This window comes from Trichosurus vulpecula, chromosome 2, assembly GCF_011100635.1.
Source record: "Trichosurus vulpecula isolate mTriVul1 chromosome 2, mTriVul1.pri, whole genome shotgun sequence".
Classification (NCBI taxonomy): domain Eukaryota; kingdom Metazoa; phylum Chordata; class Mammalia; order Diprotodontia; family Phalangeridae; genus Trichosurus; species Trichosurus vulpecula.
In genome coordinates this window covers 104,986,265-105,005,963 of record NC_050574.1, presented here as the reverse complement: position 1 = coordinate 105,005,963, position 19,699 = coordinate 104,986,265, and the positions used below count along the sequence as shown (strand labels likewise).

The 19,699-nt window shown below is 39.0% G+C and overlaps 1 protein-coding gene across 1 annotated transcript in view; it reads right to left on the bottom strand.

The window, feature by feature from the left end:
* CTSC (cathepsin C) overlaps positions 1-13,632 on the bottom strand; it is a 46,780-nt gene extending 33,148 nt beyond the window's left edge. Inside the window, exons 1-2 of the mRNA XM_036744453.1 lie at positions 13,203-13,632; positions 9,589-9,734 (exon numbers count right to left, since the gene is read on the bottom strand). Of these exons, the coding sequence (XP_036600348.1) occupies positions 9,589-9,734; positions 13,203-13,380 (324 nt within the window). The 5' untranslated portion in view covers positions 13,381-13,632. The remainder of the gene's footprint in view (positions 1-9,588; positions 9,735-13,202) is intronic.
* Between the last annotated feature and the right edge of the window lie 6,067 nt (positions 13,633-19,699).

Below are 19,699 nucleotides of genomic sequence, written 5' to 3'. Positions count from 1 at the left end.
GTCACAAAAGACCAGGAAAGGCTAAGCAGGAATGTGATACATGAATTGAGCCTTAAATGGACACTGGGATGCAAAGAAGAGGTAAGGAGAGCACGTTCCAGGCAATGAGGACATGGAATGGATTTGGTGACATCTGAACAATAAAGATAAAGTAATTATTTTCTATTTTATCACCCCCTCATTTAGTTCAGTTCACATTCTCCTTCAATAGCTCCCAGAAATAATCAACTCCAACTTAACCATGTAACAGAAGAACCTGAAGTCCAAGGAGGTGATGTGACTTGAAGTCACATAGACTTAGCTCTTAGCAGAGATAGGTTTAGAACCCAGGTCTCCTGGGGCTTAGTCCAGAGCCCTTGCTACTATACTACACATTTGGCAAATCTAATTAATTGGCCCCCCAAAACAGAACTTCTCCTACCCTTGCAACAGTCCCAGAAGAAATCTCTACTCTCCTCCCTAAAAACAATTAAAACCCTTTCCTCCAATATGCCGTCTTTTCCTTCATCCCTTCTCTGCTCCCTCTTCTAGCAGATTTGTTGTGTGACTATGGTTAGGCACAGAATATCAACAATAGAGTTGGCTTGCTCCACCTCAGTCTTAGGTCTTCATTATATAGACTTTGGCACTGTATACATCCACCAATCTCCCTCTGGGCTGACTTGCTTACTCCAACCTGCCCTCATACTGGCAGGTCTCGGATTCCCAAAGATGGACTACCACCATGTAGCTATGACTCAAAAATCTCTCAGAGCCCTAAGGGTAAACATTATGAATGAAGGATATAGTCTCACTGCTCACCAATGTGACTCAGTGAAGACTCCATGGGTATGCATCCCAATTATACAAAATCAATCACCATGACATCTTTAGTTCTTAAAAGCAAAATATTTATTTCATGACAAAGCAAACACCCCCTCCAGTAATTACAACATTAAAATTACCTAAGACAAATGAAGGAATAATCGATATATCACAGCTTACATATAAAATGGGGTCATACTCTCCCATCAATACACAGTGTCTATAAGGGAGAGTAGACACAAATAGAAACCTAGCAGTGAGGCATGAGTGAGGAAAATCCATTTGCTTGGAGCAGCTCTTGACTGCAAGCATTGATATTTGTCCCTTCAAGGAAAATCTCTCCCCCAGGAAGTTACTGCTTAGCTTCCTCACTGTCTCCCACCAGAGAACCGCAAAGATTTATTGAGTTGTCATTCTGAGTAACATGGACAAGCCCAGTCAGACCTTCACTCAGGACAACTTCAGGTTATCTAATTAGTTGTCAGTAGCTCCATAGGGCTCTCAAGGCAGTGCTAACAAGCAGTTAGCTCTTCCCACAACAGGAATCTGTTATTAATAGGCCATCAGCCTCTTATTTAAAGTAGAACTCTTAGCAAATTCTGTCTTTCCCCATCTGCTTGTTCTATACAAACCAGAGTGGGGAGAAGGGAGCAGACAGGTACTTTTGAAGGGTCTCACTTGTCTTACACTTAGATGTCACTGAAAGGCAAGAGATAAAATTGCAGTAGAGTTCAGCTCTCTGAGAAGGCATTCACCTTTTCTTCAGCCGTTCTACAAGGTGCCATCTCTTTCAATATTCAGGCTTCCAACTACAGCACTTGAACCCTAGGTTTCAGTTCACTGCTCCTGCCAGTAGCAGCTTCTCATTCAACCCTTAGTGCTCTAAAGGTATGTTATCTTCCATGTTGATGGATTTCTCATTGCTCAAATCTGAGTCTCCTGGGAGTCACTGACTCATCTTTCCACTATGAGACAAGATGTAGTCATATGCAAAAAAAGCCAAAACAAAACTGAGGGACCATAATACTCTGCGACCTTAATCATTTCTCTGCTCTCAAATATGTCCGCTCAGTTGTCTAATAAGTCCTTTTCATTGTCTGTGTCTGTCTCTGTTTCTTCCTACAAGGAGTATATCAGTATTTCATGCGTGAACGTCCTTTCTTTCTTTCCTTTCCAAGACTGTGTACATATAAAAGGTAATATTTTACATCTTTCTTAAGTTGGTTTAATTCTTTTTCTTTACACAATACCTCACTTTTGGCCTCAAAAGGTAATAACTTTTCAGCAGGCAAACTGCTCACATACATATAAGGCTGAAACTTATACCTGACAGGTTCTACAACAGTTAGGGAAAGGAACAGGGAAAAACTCAATTGAGGTAAGACCACCAAACACCTATGAGAAAATCAGACTAAAAAAAGGAAAATTTCTGCAGCCAGCAACAGACTTGTGAAATCATTTCAACCAGAAGAAAAGTTCAATGTTTCAGTGGAGCCTAGCTTTTCAACCTCTAGCTCCCTGTGTAGATGGATGTTCTTCATGTTCAAAGAAGACACTAGTGTTGTTCCCACTGCATTCCACACTTCAGGGGAGTAGTTGAAGAGATGGATGGGTGACCAGAATTCCCTTTACCAAAGCCTGTGTGTGCAGAATGTTCTTTGGTTTGGGTCCTCAGCTGCTCAGCTGGAGACTTTTGACTCTTGGCCTCAGTATCCCCAGTATGCCTCAGCTTAAAAAGAGCCACCCCATTTTTGATGGTTCCATGCCAGACTGGTTTCTCTATTTAATAACTATAAAACAATAAAAACTAGGGTTACTTTCTTTGGCAAACATGGATTAGGCCTTTCTCAAACACTATGTTTGTTAATGTGTGCCCAACCCAGTGTTCTTCATACTTAACTAGTAAAAATACTAGTAAAAAGATAGATGCATTTTTCATCGCATGATCTGACATTCCACCCAAACAAGGCATTAGCAACATCATGCATGCAGCATATCATATTCAGTGAGCACATGCATAAGCACAGGCTGGTCCGCAGGTGTGATGTTAATCTGACGTAATGCTGAATGTTAGTTGGAACACTACTTTCCACTTTAAATCTATAAGCTCTGCCCTATGAATTTAGCACTTGTTGGTCAGGTGTTCCTCCCTTTAAGCAAGCCCAGGGTCTTCCTCTGCTGTGTGAGCTAAGTTTCTCTAGTTGGTAGGAGAGAGGATGGTTACTGCCGTATGACAAGAAAGTGAGGCTAACAGGAGGCATTGGCATCTGGCCTCTCAACTTCCCTTGAATTTCTTTTCCATACCCACTTCTCATATTTATGAATGCTACATGAGAAATGAGAGGGAAGTGATGGGACAGAAATATTAACAAATGCATGGCTAGGCAGGTGGGCGAAGGTTCTGCTTTTTTTTTTCTCTCTCCTATTCCTTTTCTGATTACCCTGTCCACTCTTCTGGTCCAGAGTGGTTTTACATTTAGTTTAACCCCTCAGAAAAGTCAAGGGATGATTGATTTAGAGCTAAAACAATCCTGAGAAACAACCTAATTTAGCCAAGGTCATACAAGTTTCTAAGAGGAAGTTCTTAGATTTGACTCCAGTGGGAAGTTTAACAGTGAAAAGTTTCTTGCCCACAGCCCTCCCCAGTTTTTTCAATAGGATGGGCCAATGTCAAAGAAATGTGTATCATGATTAAGGATGGGGGGGGGGGTCCTCTGGAAGTGTAAGGAAATAATACCTGGGTATAATTCTAAGATAGTGACTTGGCAATTCTAGGTTGTTTCAAAGGCTCTCTATTGAAGAACCTCAGGACTTTCTCAGAAGACTAGGGCCATTATGCCTCTTGCCTTAAGAGCTTCCCATATACTCACTTTATATGAGAATGACATCTGAATAATTAAATTCTTGAGTACACATATTCAGCATGCACACCCTATGCTGCTTGGAGCTCTCTATGGCTTAGCAGAAGCAACTCACTGATAGTTAAGGACAAGCAGGCTTAAACAGGAAGGTGGCATAAGCTATAAAGATGCATCCCTCTTCTCCCACTCCCTTGAGGATTAAGGTGCGAAATACAAAAGCATTGTGTTATTTGGTAAGAAAGGCAAAATATGTCAATAGTGCTCACCCAAGTTGTTCCTCAGATGTTCAAATCATACTTCCCCACAGTCCCCATGTGCAAGAAAACCTGACTCATAAAATCAGTGACATCCTAAGAAAATTTTACAAAGGGTCAAATGTGGTATTAAATTCAGATTAAGAAAAAACATGATTAAAGCACAACAAAGAATTATAAAATTGTCACTCAGACAAACAATGAAAGGCAAATTTTGGCCTTTTCCAGCTTTTGAATTATGCTGAATAAGTCTTTACACGTTCAGAGTTAAGAACTGGAACTAACATCAGGTACAGGTTATGTTGGGTTAAGCCTGCTTACTCTGGAATCATTCCTATTTATAAAATGGTAGACTTTTAAAGGCTAAAGTATCATCCATCCTTTGCTGCTGAGCCAAGAAAGTCAGTCAAAATTTAAACTCTAGGCCTACACAAATCTATAACCAAAGAAACACATGAGATTGACATTTCTGGTGTTGATCACAAATATTAAATAAAGCATAAAGTAATATCCAACTCTAAGGGTGTAGGATTCCCAGAGAAAGGAGTTCCACAGTGGGCTTCACAACCCATTATAAGAGTAGTAATATAAACATAGGCACATGTACAGGCACACCCTAGAAAGATGATCCAAAGTGACATTTTTAAAAAGAATCTCACCCCAAACAAAGTCTCAATTAGAAAAAAATAATCTTTGGCAAGGGCTGACCAAAAAACATTTTGAATATAGCTTCCTCTCTTTACATTCTCATCTCATGACTCAAAATGGTTAGTTCCTTCTTTTCTAACATTCTCTTTTTGAGTCCTTTTCCTTCACCCTTATGGTACAAAGGAAGTGACATTAACAAAAGAAAAAGGGGAAAAGAAACCCCCTGGATTTAATAATTCGGAAAAGCATAAACTGTCTGTTCCTCAGCTTACTTTCTATGACCTCCTCCTTTACAAATCCTATGGGTATTCTAGGAGTGGATATGGGTGAGATGTTGGTGATGGATGCAAACTCAATACATTTAGGAGGAAAGGATTCTCATCTCTTAAAAATAATACAATGTTGGCTGCTTATAAGCAGAACACACTCTTTTAAAAGGAAAACACTTGGTTTCTAGGTCACTCCTAAAAGGGCAAATAGCATAAAAATGATTCCTCCTAAATTACTTAGATAGATCAACTCTTGTGCAAGAATAAGGAATAATTATTTCCTCTCTCTCTCTCTCTCTCTGTCTCTCTCTCTGTCTCTGTGTCTCAGTTTCTCTCTCTCTACAAAGCATAATTCGGTAGATCGGCAGAGAGTAGAGGCTGGCCTACATGTTTGCCTACAGGCTCAACTTGTAGAATTGTAGAATGTTTGGCTTTGAAGGAAAGCTTAAAGAACATCGAATCCAACCCCTCCATTTTATCTATGACGTAATGGAGATCCAAAGAGTGGAAGCGGTGGGCCCAAAGTGACACAGCTAGTTAAGCAACACAGATCTGCCCAGAATCCAGATCATCCATTATTTCCCAGGCCAATGTTCTTTTTCTGCATGATGAAATCACAATGAGGAAAAAGAAATTCTAAGTTCAAATTAATATTCGGTTAGTGGGGAAGGGTATATTCTGATACAGCTAGGTCCCAATTAGTATGAATAATGAAGCCCATGAAGTGGTCACATATATTCAAATTTACACTATTCACTATAACTATATAAAATATGGTCATTAATAACAACGCAACAGAATTGTGAAGTGAAAATTTGAATAATACAACTACTTCGTGAGATTTCTTATTTATACTAATTGGCCTTGGCAATGAAAAAAAGACAATTTCCAGATAGGACCAGAATAAACAAACCTTAAAAGGTTCTTAAACACATGAATAAGATTCAATGGAAAAAGAGCAAAGACCATACCCAGCTCATTTCCCTTTCCAGATATTAGGAAAAAAAATGTATGTTCTATTTTTTCTCTCTTTAGTTTCTAGGGGATTAGTTTCATGTACCATCTTTCTTCAAAAATCTCTAAAAGACCCATAGAATCATAAAATGTTAAGAGGGATCCTAGAAGTCATTTAGTCCAATCCGTTATGTGTGGAAGAGTTCCTTTGGGACATCCTTAATAAGAAATCACCTGCTTGAATACTTCCAGGGATGGGTAGCTCCTTACTTCATTAGATAGTGATTCTTTCTGAATGGCTTTGAAGTATTAATGTTCAGAAAGTTCTTTATTGTGATTGCTAAAAAGTGAGTCCTTCTATTGAACTAAAATCTGCCTACCTGTAACTTACACACACTAGGTCAGTTGTGTCTGCTGAGTCCAAGTAGATTGTCTACTCCCTATTCCACAAGAACGTTCTCTAAATACTTTAAAATAATGACCATCTCTCTCTACCCTTGTCTTCTCCAAGTCCTTTCAATTGATTTTCCTATGATATAGTTTCAATAATTATTTTTAGTCTGGACATATGATTTCATGGAAAGAGAGAAGTAACGTAGAAAGCTGCTTTGCAATTTAAAGACTTACTGAGATACTAGAGATAGTATGTGAATCAATCAACAAGCATTTACTAAGCACCTACTATGTGCCAGGTTTTGCACTAACAGAGGGAGGATACAAAGACTAAAGTAAAACAGTCCCTGACCTCTAGGAGTCAACATAGATGTATACTATACAAGTATGTAGGAAATATACACACATACTTATGTACATGTGTACCCACACACATACACACACACACATATAGTTTGTGTATGCATATATCCACATGTATATTATATGTTTGTATATATACATGCATACATACATACATGTACCCATGCATACATTTGGGGAAAGGGATTAGTAGCAGGATAGGTTGGGAAAGACCTTGTGTTGAAGGTGATGTGTTAGCTGGATCTTGAAGGAAACTAAGGATTTTTAGAAGCGGAAATGAGGTGGGAAGCATTCTAGGCATGGTGAACAGGAAGGTATCAGGAGAGGACCATGACCTTCATCTTGACTAAATCTGGTATCATTTCTGCTAAATGGATTCCCTTTTCTTAAGAATAATAGTCAGGATTTATAAGTGACTTAACCAGCATGTTATGGTTTGAAAAGAGCTTCCCATCTCTTACCTAATTTGATCTTTACCACAACCCTCAAAGAGGTATGACTATTATCTCCACTTTACACATGAATAAACTGAAAAGTTAGATGACTTACCCAATTACATGGTTATCAAGTCCCCTCCCTGTATTGGCTGTCTTCCCCTCTGGTGGAAGTCTAGTGTCTCTCTTAAAATGTGGCTCACATGTACTGTTAGTTATCTTTTTCTACATATGTGTGTAAATGTATTTGCGCATGTATTTTACATGATACATATGTATCGAAACATAAATCTTCTTTTGTATCCCCAACAATGCCTAACACAATCTTTTAAATAAAAGACACTTTGTAAATATATGTGTTATTAACACTACAAAGGAGAACTTGAAATCAAAGTTCAGTGGATAGAATTGTGATTGTCTTGTCTATATTTTCCTTTCCTAATAAGCCAGTCTTCTAGTCATTTCTTACCATTAAGAGATTACCATTAAGACTGAGGGAAAAGGTTTTTTTTGGTTTCCAAATAATTTTCCAATTTTTGAATTATTTCAAAGGAAAAAAAAAACTTACTCCGTGGAAAGAGCTAGTATCATTTCTGCATTCTCATGTTACTCTAAGTACTTAAGTAAGTTTTTCTCATTCAATGATATGGCTATTTAGAAGAAAACATAAAAAAATCACTACCTCACCAGCATAAATCAGTTATCATAACTCCTCTTTAACCATGAAGTTGGTCATACAAAATACTATAGAAAGAGATGACTGATACATAGCTATGTTACAGTTAAATTCTTTCCACATTATTACTGGTACAATAAAATTAGAAACTATGAATCTCTATTTCATGATGATTATTTAGAGTTTCACCATACACATTTAAATTATCTTAAATTATTTATCTTTGTAAAAAAACACCTGTAAAATTTGATCTGATTGAATGGTTTTTAGTCAAGAATTTGAACACACCCTAAACAACAGAAAGAATGTTGAACCTAGGAATCTTGGGGGATGAAATCAATCACCTTTCTGTGCACTGGTTTCCTTCTCTGTAAAATTAGGGCATTGGTTTGGATGAGTTCAATGATCCCCTGACCATACAACATGGAGCAAGCCGTTTCTAATATGTGAAAGAGGGTCTTTCTAATTTTTGTTCCCCTTTGGTTCTAACTCTTCTTTACAACATAACTAATGTGGAAATGTTTAATATGATTGTACATGTATGGTTTATATCAGATTGCTCGCTGTCTTGGGCAGGGGGCAGAGGAAGGAGGGGGAGAAAATTTAAAACTCAAAATCTTATAAAAGTGAACGTCAAAAACAAAAAATATATACATAATTTTTAAAATGTTAGTCAATGTAAGTCATTGGAAAGGCAGAGTTGTTAGGCTCTTCGAGAACATAAAGCAGGCACTTAAATATTATTTGTTGAGTGAAAGTGAGGGGAAGGGTGGGGGGGTTGAGTATTTTTAACATGATTAAAGCCCAAAGGAAAAGGTCCACTTGTTGGACTCCTAAGGAAATTCATCTATCTGGCTTGGACAAATAGCCACCAAGATCCCTCCAATGCCAGAATTCTATACTTTCCTATTACTCGAGATTAGCACACAGTGGGAGGTCATATTCTGAGAATGAACCACAAACAACAGTGAAACTATGCTGGGTTCCTGTGGTCATTGATAGTATCTTTCTCTCAGTCTCCCATGCAGTCTTTGTTTTTTAAACACTATTCTACTTGTATAATCTTTGCCAGATGAGCTCAGTGTTTCAATCCTTGTTCCATGAAAAGGACTATATTTACTCTGCATTATATGCTTTAAGAAACAGCTATTCTCAGGCTTGTGGATTTAATTTGCTTGGATCATTTAATACCGTATTTGTATGGGCAGCTGTTTCTGAGTTTAAAGAGAACATCTGGATCACAGACTACCATATGGGTCTTGGCCTGCAAATCTTCCAGAAACTGTTTCACTAAGAGCTTCTATTGAGGGAAGTAATATGATCTGGTACACTATGGCAAATGAGATCAATAGTTCAGGCCTGTATGCATGAGAAGAAATGCCCTAGACTGAGCCATCTTCTGCCATTGCTTTAATTAATAACACTGATGTAACTCTTGGATTGACTATCTTCTCAAGTTACTTTTAGTTCTTTCTACCAAGTTATTCTCAGTGATCCATTTTGCACATTATTGTAAAAAGACAATCGTATCAATAGGAGTCTTTCAGCAGCACAGTACAAAGGTCTGAGAGGTGGAGGCTGTAAATCAGAAATAAACTGATTTTGTTTTTAATCCATAGTTTTGAGGGACCAGACCAGGCAAGTAATTGCCATTACGATTAGAAAGGAAGGGTGTAGCCACACATACCAAACTGCGGAGACAAGTGTAGTTAACTGTGCACAATTAAAAATAAATTGAGCTTAATTTGTTTATATTTAACTATTTATGATTCTAATTTTACGTAAATAGTGATTAAGTGACATGACTACTTTAACTCCTCTCGGGAAGAGTGTGTCCAAAATTGTGGCTTTCTTTTCATTCTCTATTGAAGTTGACAAAGGGAAAGAAATTAAATAGAGGGTTCAAAGAAAATAACTGTTAAGGAAACTGACCTTAAAAAAGGCAAACCATTTGTAGTCATTTAACACAACCTCAAAACCTTGATTGTAAATGATTGTGAAGAAACCAGAATTGCCGAATTCATCAGTTGCCACATCTAACTTCTGCAGGTGTACTACCACTTTCTTTCTTGGTGGCCCTGGGGACAAGAAATGGCAAAGAAAAATTACGCATTTAAGAGACAGTAATAAATCCTTCTCATTCATTTTTCTCCATTTTAATCAAGCTGCTTTCTTCTCATATACCAGATTTGGGCTCTTTCATCCTCTGGTGAAAATAGAAGATGAGTGTCATTTTTGGCTAAGTCTTCTGAAACAATCTTTCAATTGTATTATTACTTGACCTTGTGGAAAACCCTATGTTCTGAAGAATGAGTCCTCGTGAGAATTTTCTTTAGAAGATCAAGGGACTTGTCTAAGGTCACAAAGTTAGAAAATATTTCAGCCAAAACTAGAACATAAGTTTTCTGCCTCTATCCAGTATGCCAGCTCAAACAGAGTGAAGAAGGTGAGAGGTAGAAAAATATAAAGAGACACAGAGGGAAAGACAACAAAGTAGCCAACGATAAAGCTAAAAAAGTCAGGCCCTAGAAAGATAACCACAGGAAAGGAAATAGGTGAGTTCAGATTTGGCCTCAGATGCTTAGTACTTGTGTGACGTAGGACAAGTCATTTACCTGTTCTCTGCCTCAGTTTCCTCAACTGTAAAATAGGGATAATGATGTCACCTACCTCACCAGGTTGTTATGGGGAAAGTGAGATTTTTTAAAGTATTTAGCGCAGTGCCTGAGTACACAGTAGGTACTTAATAAATGTTTGTCCCCTTTACCTTATGCTCATCTAAATTCATAAAATGGATATTTCTGAAGTATACCCAGTGTTTTTCTTCTGCAGGATTTAACTGCACCAACTGTATCAAAAGATGGTGAACATTTTCTTCTGCAATATTTCTTTGGGGTCATGATGTGTTCTTGAAGGTTTCTTTAGCTATCGAACACTTAAACCACCACTATTTTTGTTTTGTCACTTTACTTCTAAAGAGTTGTGATTTCTTCCAAGAGGGTCCCCCACATATCCAACCAACCTCTGCCACCAAACACAAACTGATCATAAATGCTCCACACACTGGTAGACCAGAGGTCATATAGATCCAGAATGAAAATAACAGTAAGCAGCCATCTTATCCAAACTCCCCATTTTACAGATGAGAAATTTTACAGAGATGAGGCTCAAAGAGATTAAGTGATTTGCCCAGAGTAGGGCACACATGAGGCAGGTTGAGAACCCAAATTTTCCTTACTCTTAATTCCAGCACTCTATTGCTTCTTGCTAGTTTTTATGAGTTGCATCAGCCATGAAAAACTCATCCCCTAGGGACCAGTCTTTTAGTGATAAACTTCGGAATTTAAGCTGGTTCTCAGACAACAGTTTATCATGAAGCCCCGACTCTCAAACCTTTCCAACTTAACAGGAACTGCTAGAATTTGGGCTCCTTGGCAGACAAATCTTTTGGGAATCAGGGACATGTCCACACCCTAACGAAGCATCAGAGGATGAGTGCAGTATCCAACCTAATGCATTGTGTCCACAGTGTTTGGGTTGTATCCACATTGTGGGGCCTGAATTCTATTATGTGAGATATAGGACAAATTTAGTGCTCCTGTCTAAAGTTGAAAATCACTTTGGCCAGGCAGCTTCCAGTCTTAAATTTTCACCAGATACATACCTCCCCTAAGGGAAAATGGACCAAAGCTTCAGTAGTGCTTTTACAATCTGGAATTCTACAATTAAGAGATTCTTTGAGAATGTAAAAAACCAGTACCAGCTTTAAAGGAACTCACTATCTAATGGCAGGTTGTGTTCATAGATTTAAGAGAGCTGAAAGCACCTCTGAGAACATCTAGTCTATTGTCCCCTTTTTTTGGAGGGGAGGGGAAAGAGGGTGTTGGTGAGGTGAAAAGGTTACGTGATTTGCCCAAGATCATATGTAGTAAAAGGCAGGATCATAATTTGATCCCAGGTCTCCCGACTCCAAATCCAGTATGCTTTCCATTGTAACAAGCTGCATGGCCTTGTGGAAAACAAGGCATTAGAAAATTCCATTAACAAATCAGAGATTGAATTATTTTATTTTGTGTTGTAAGAACAGTAGGGATTTTTTTTAACTTTAAAGTTTTTCTTACTCTGTCTAAAGAAATAGTCTCTACCAAAAGTTATACTGTGAAACTGGAGCAGTAATCCTGTAGTATATTTAAATAAGTACTTTTTTGGGAAACTCCACAATTGCCAACTTCCTCATTTTCACCTCCCTCACTCCCAACATAATATGGAAAAGTTCCCATTGCTATGTCCTAAAGTATCTTCTAGCTCATTTCTTTTCCCGGGCAAACTCTTAGCAGACCACACTGCCAAAGGGAACTAACTAATCTTTAACTTCATGAAATAGCCTAAACTAATAGCAAAAAAGGCCACATGTTCCAAATTCCCAGGTTCTGTCCCCAAAATCTTAGGTCTTAGGAGGAAAATGGAAAAGGAGAGAAATAGCTAGATCTAGGTGACTATAATCTGCTAGCCTAAAAAGTGAAATTAATGAATATGAATTTAGATCAGAAGAAGATGCTTTTAAAATTAGATTTACATGATGTTACACCAAATGCCTAAGTATTGTGGTGTCTCCCAATTAGACTGGAAGACCTCAGAGGACAAAGACTGGGGTTCTGTTCTTGTTGTTTTGAGGTGTTTTTATTTTTGGTTGTTTTTTTTTTTTTTTTGCATTTCTTTGCATCCACAACTCAGCACACAGGGAGGTCTTTAATAGGCTCTTAATAAATGTTTGTTGATTGACAACAAGTATGCAATTTCACAGAGGATCTTTCAGGACCTGAAGAGTCAAAAACATTTTTAAAAATAAAGTTCATCAGCAATATTGTAAGATGATCAGCTGTGAATGACTTAGCTATTCTTAGCAATACAGTGATCCAAGACAGCTCTGAAGGACTTATGAAAAATGCTATCCATCCCCAGAGAAAGAACTGACCATGTCTGAATACAGATTGAAGCATACTTTTTTTTTTACTTTATTTTTCCTCAGGGTTTTTTTTTTTTGGTCTATTTTATCTTTCACAGCTTATGGCAACGTTTTGCATGACTGCACATGTATAACCTATATCAAATTGCTTGCCTTCTCAGTGAGGGGTCGGGGGTGGGGAGAGAGAGGAAGGGAGAGCATTTGGAACTCAAAATTTTAAAAATGAATGTTAAAAATTGTTTTTACATGTAACTGGGGAAAAAAATACCAACTAAATTTAAACAAAAAAAAATGTAAAGTTCATAATGGCTCAACTTTCCCTTTCACTTGGGGCATGAGATCCTCAAGTCGGGGGCACGAGGGGCTCAATCTAGGATCAGTGAGAAGAGGGGCCAAGACAGAGGGAGTGCCATTGGGCATTTCAGCGCAAGCTCTAAATAAACTTACCTTAGTTGAACTAAAAGGGAGAAAAATGAAAGAAGTAGTGGGGGGAGGGGACAAGGGAAGGGAAAGGGCCTCACTACCTGTCACGAGAGGTGACAAATAAAAGAAAAGGAAGGCGGTGGTTCGAGGAGCTTACCCAACACAGAGCAGTTGATGCGGCTGTCCTGGGGCCCCTGCCCCTTAGACACCTGGAAAACCCAGGTACCCTGCAGATCGGAGTAAGTGCAATTTGCGGGTGTGTCGGAGGAGGCAAACTGGGCTCCAGAGAGGAGGAAGAGGAGAACCGGCAGCAGCCAGCAGCCCCACAGCCCCATTCCCTACCGGTAGGCAAGCAGTGCGGCGCACCCGCTGCTGCAGAAGGTGCTCAGAGCGAGCGCAGCCTAGCGCTGTCCGAATAGGAGTCTGGAGCCAGCCCACCCGCGTGTAAGGAGTTTAAAGCTCAGCAGCTTTAGGGGGCCGGAAAAGAGGAGGCCCCCGAGGGATCACGCGGTGGGGGCGAGATAGGGGAGGGGGAAAAGGGGAACAGTCACATGAGCTCCACCTCCTCACCCACCCCCATTCCGCCTGTCCTCGGCCCGCCCCTTTCAAAGTTTGGAGACTAGGGTTGGCTCTGTGACGGGAAGGGACGGTGTCTGGCCGATGTGTCGCGCTGGCGCCTCTGCTCCGGAGCTGCCTCTGGAGACGGTACGCACGGGACTGGGCTCCTTGCAGACTAGCAACCGGAGGGGTTACTGCTTGCCTGAGGTAGGGCTTCCAAAAGATCCCACGCTTCGGAGCCAGAAATGCCGAACACCCACAGGCTCATATGTTTCTAGTGCTTGGTCACAAGGAAGCCGTTGATTTGACCTACAGCTGGGTCAGAACCTCAAAACGTAAATGACGTGTCCTGAGAAAGTTAGCTCACCAGCTGCTTATCTGGGCAGAGGGACGTCTGGCCTCTGACTTCAGTAAGTAGACTAGGTTGAGGAAAAAACAAAACAACTTTCCCACAAAACTTTCCTTTACATTTCCCAGAAAAGATACAGAGATGACTACACTGGCCCTGGTCAGAGGTGTTATTCCCCCCCTTTCCTCCCCTCCCCCGCCCCGTCTTGTTTTTTTCTTTCGTGTAACTTTTGTGACTTTGCCTTCCTAGGGTCTCTTCATTGTCCAGTTAATTTCTTTCGACTCCTAGTTAATTTGCCCTCTCCAGGAAGTCTTTCCCTGAGACTTAGAGCTCCCCACCCTCTCCCCAGCCCAGCACTTTGCATCTCTCTAATGCACTTATTCCTGTAATGGTCTGCATTTTCGTTAATAGCATCTGAGCCTTATCTGTCTACCGACTATAAACTCCTAAATGCCAGCAATTGAATTGTTTAAATTTTGTGTTTTCCCCAATACCTAGCAGCACATTGCTTGGCACACAAAACCTACTTAATAAATATTTGTTATTATTTTCAAAGTGTTTTCAGTCATCTGTATGTGAAAGGAAGAATGTGTATTTCCTATTTCTACCAAGCTAGAATATATCTTTTTTTAAAAATTCTCTCACCTCTTTAATGTTTTTGTTTTTGTTTTTTTAATTTTTTTAATTTGTTTTTTATTCTTAGTTTACAACACTTGGTCCCACAAGTTTTTGAGTTCCAAATTTTCTCTCCCTGCCTCTCCTTCCCCCCTCCCCCAAGACCCAAGACCTCACGTAATCTGATATAGGATCTACTTATACCTTCACATTGAACTTATTTACATAATAGTCCAGTTGTAAAAAGAAGAATTATAACCAATGGAAAGAATCACAAGAGAGAAGAAACCAAACCAAAATAAAGGGGGAGAAAAGAGCCAACAATTTGCCCCAATTTGCATTCAGACATGTAATTCTTTCTCTGGTTATGCATAGCTTTTTCCATCATGAGTCTTGGAACTGTCCTTGAACCTTGCATTGATGAGAAGACCCGACTCTACAAAGTTAGTCCCTACAGATACCGAGTGTCTGTAATGGTGTATAATGATTTCCTGGTTCTGCTTCTTTTACCCAGCATCAGTTCATATATGTCTTTCGAGGTTATAATGAAGTCCGTCTGCTCCTCGTTTCTAAAAGCACAATAGTATTCCATTACATTCATATACCACAATTTGTTTAGCCAGTCCTCAATTGATGGGCATCCCCTTGATTTCCAATTTTTTGCCACCACAAAAAAAAAGCTGCTATAAATATTTTTGTACATACTGGTTCATTTCCCACTTGCGTGATCTCTTTGGGATACAGCCCTAGAAGTGGTATTGCTGGGTCAAAGGGTATGCACATTTTTATAGCCCTTTGGGCACAGTTCCAAATTGCTCTCCAGAATGGCTGGATCAGTTCACAACTCCACCAACAATGTAACAATGTGTTTTGGTAAACAAAATGGGCTCTTAGCACTCAGTTCAATCAAGTGCCCTTGAAGAGTTTGGCCTTTGTTTCCTTGATTAAACTGAGAGTCCTTGGTGACCTCCTTGTCTCAGGGGAGGGCCTAGTTTACACATGAGTTTGAGTGACATGTTTGAGATATAAGAGGCTTTTAGACCAAGTGGGTTTAAGTCACCTCTTTATGACAATTTTAGGTCACATGGGTGAGTCGCATATGTTACCCTTGATGTGAAAAAGATATAAAACCAGGGTTTGGCTTTCTCTTTTTCGGAGCTCTTACCCACAGCCATGGTGGCGCGTGACTCTGGGCCAGCCCTTGTTATGAGCTCCCAGGCTGAACCTAGATGTTGGTAACTATGAATTGTGTTTGATCTGTCTGTCAATGTTTGTAATTTGTTTGTAATTTGCTCTGAAGTTCAGGGTGCTGGTTTTTTCCCCTGAACTGAGTGAATGATGTCTGTATGCTGGATTAAAGTAAACTTGTCAACCCCTTAACGTTGCTTTCCTTAGTAAAGCAGATCAAAAGAACCTGAGCTTTGGCAGTGTGCTTGTTCTTGGGCTTGTGTTGGTCTTTCACCCCCATAACAGCTGCTAGCCAGATTGTTGAAACACAGTGTTCCAGTTTTCCCATATCCTCTCCAGCATTTATCATTTTCCTGTTTTGTCATTTTAGCCAATCTGACAGGAGAGATGTGGTACCTAAGAGCTGTTTTGATTTGCATTTCTCTAATCAATAGTGATTTAGAGCATATTTTCATATGACTATAGATATCTTTAATTTCTTCCTCTGAAAACTGCCTGTTCATATCCTGTGACATTTCTCAATTGGGGAATGACTTGTATTCCTATAAATTTGACTCAGTTCCCTGTGAGTCACTCCCGGTGAGAACCTTAGCCTAAAAGGGCCCGTGTCTCCCAATGCATCCTGGGCCATCTCCAGTGGCCCTGGTGAATATCAGACCACTGGACCTAGATGACTCTAGAGGAGAAAGTGAGGCTGGTGACCTTGCATAGCCCTCCCTCACTCAAATCAAAGTCAACTGCAATTCATGTCATCATATCCCTGATGTCATGATCCTTTTTGAAAATGAAGGACAAACACAACAATAACAACAATTATCTTCCCTAAATGTGGATGTAGGATTTAACCTGGAAAACAACGAGTAGCTGCACTTATATCCTTGAAAAACAAGAGGCAAGGGGGTAGCTAGGACTTTATTTCAACTCCTATTAACTTTCTTAAATTTAGTAAACTTGAAATTTGAGAGGTAGGTAAGATACTTTACAATACTGATCTGTATACAAATATAAACTTGGATTGTAGCAGTGTCTTGAAGAACCAATGGGAAGGTTGTTTGGTTAGTTGCTAAGCCTTTGACACTTAGGCTATTCTTGTTCAAAAGCTGACTTTCGGGGTTTCACAACAACTTCAGTCTATGCAGTCGAACTAATCAAGTTGTAGAAAACTTTGGCCTTCAGTTTCTTCACTGGTAAAATGAAGCGCACAGTTGAAAAGGATCTGGGCCCAAGTCTGGTCTCTGATGCTCACTACCTATGTGACTTTGAGCAGATTGCCTGTGATCCCTAAAATGATTACCTAAGTTCCCTTAGAACTCTAGCTCTGTGAACCTTAAGAAACCTAAACTTTATGTTACAGAAGCATGGTAGTGGTCTGCTTAATTAGAGGGAATTCCCACAGGGCCTACAAGATTGATTCAGTCTGTGATTTTTTTTTAGTAGTGTCCAACTCTTCATGAACCCCATTTGGGATTTTCTTGGCAAAGGTACTGGAGTGGTTTTGCTGTTTCCTTCTCCAGCTCATTTTACACATGAGGGCCTGAAGCAAAGAGGGTTAAGTGACTTGCCCAGGGTCACATAGCTAGTAAGTATCTGAGGCCCGATTTGAACTCAAAAAGATGAGTCTTCTGACTTCAAGTCTGGAACTCTTCCACTGCACCACTCTGCTATCCTACGAGACTGAGAGTGAAATTAAATTAAAGGGAGAAAATAAACAAGTAACACTTGTGTTGTCTGACCTTTCTAGAAAACAAAGGACAGAGCTAGTTTAGGGTTTGTGAAGGATTAAAAAATAACTATAAAAATGTTTCCCTTAATAACTTCATTAAGTAGGCAGTAAATATATTGTTAGCCTCCATTTTGTAGATGAGGAGAATAAAGCTACCTGGCTTTCATGAGCTCATACAGATGAAAAATGCTTGAGCTAGAATTCACTCAGGTCCCCACTTCATATTCGCATATGGGTCAGACTTAATTGTCTTTAAGTTCCCTTCCAGCTCTGAAGTTCTGCAATTCTGGTAGTAAGTCGAGTACTCTTTCTACCATACACCGTACTATCCTTACTGTCAGAAACTGTATTCCTCTTACTGCAAGCAGTTTTCAAATATATTAGGGTTTTCAGAGGAAAGAATGAGGAAGCTTTTTTCTTCAGTTTGCATCACGAAAAAACTAAGTTGCAATGTTCCCTTTCCTCCTGCAAGGAGTTGCTCAAGACCTTAGTTCACATTAGTATCAAGGACCTTCCCCATGAGTGCCCTGTCAGTAGCAGACAAGTAGCAGCCTTTTTCAAGGGAACTAGGACCTCAATTTTCCTTGAATAAAAGCTAGTGTGTATATATATATATATATATATATATATATATATATATATATATATATATATATATATATATAAAAGTTATTCCCAACCATCCATGTAATTTATCATGAAAACACCTAGAAAAAATGGACTAAGTTGAATTTCCCCAACACTCTTATTGGCACAGTAGGATCTGGGAATTTAAGTGAGTACACTAAAGGTGCTTTCCCAAGAATTATTTTTGACAGATGTTGTGGATTAAGTAAGAATGCTGTATAAGTATATTTGGCAGCTTGATCTGTTTTGTCATTAAGTGTTGAGCAATAGTAGAACCACCTCCCTCTCATCATCTGTGTGATATTGTTAATTTTTCTTTATTTCTTGTCATCTTATTTTATATTCCATCTCTTTCCCTTTATTTTTTTTTGCCAGAAAGGGGAAAAAAATGCAAACATACAAGGTGAATTTATGTCCTCTGTTTTCTAGATTCCCACCTGTTGACATCCTACTGGTTTTCCCATTTCTCCCTTAGCTTAACTTAGAGCATTCTCATTTCCCCTGAATCATACATCACATCCTAGTTTCTATTATTTTTATATGTATCCCTTCTTTATTCCTCTCATTAGACTTTAAGTTGCATGAAGACAGGAACCATGTTTGAGTAACTGTATTTATATTTAGAAGAATTGGCTTCCAATCGCAATTCTGGAACCACAAGCAAGTCGCTTAACTTTTATGGGCCTCACTTTTCTCCAATCCAGTCCAATCTAATAAATATTTATTAAGCACCTATTCTGTGACAGACACTGTGCCAAGCCTTGGGGATACAATTAATAAAAAGAAAGACAATATCTGACTTCAAGGAACTTACAACCTAATGAGAGTGACAAGACACAAAAGAAAGAATTTGTAAAAATGAAGGGATTGGACTCAAGATCCAGAGACTATGTCCACTTTACCACTCTATGATTTGAAGTAATACTATCTCTTTGAGCTTCAGTGTCCTCCTCTGTATAATTGACATAATAATACATTGGAAAGTAGGAATTAAATAGAGAGAAAGCATGTTAGAACTGGAGTTCATTTTTTTCACCAAATGGAAGTAATAGTATTTGTATAATCTTTGATAGATAAAGCAATTATTAAGTGCTTACTTTGAGCCAGCCCTGTTAAAAGCTGGGAATACTTAATATAAACAAATCACCACCACCACCAACAAAAGACAGCTCTTGCCCTCAGGAAACTTATATTCCAGTGGAGGAAGAGGACACATAAAAGGGTGAAGGGGGTGCAGAGAAGTAGTTGGAAGAGTAGTCTGGGAAGTTGGGAATTGAGGTAGGTTTGAGGTGAGAATGGCTAGTGGTGGCTCAACTCACCACGTAAGGGAAATCTTTCCTCATTTCCCTAATCATTAGTGCTCTCTCTTTCCCTTTTTAAACTGTCTTATAATTATCTATCTGCAAACAGATTATATTTTCCTCCAAGCAGAATGTTAAATCTTCATTGTAAAAATTATTTTTTTCATTTTTCCTGTGTAACCCTAGTTCCTAGTTTAGTGCCTAACTTATAATAGGTACTTGATAATGTTTGCTGAATTTAATTGAATTTATTGAATTAATGGATGAATGTTGAATAAATTATGAACAAAACA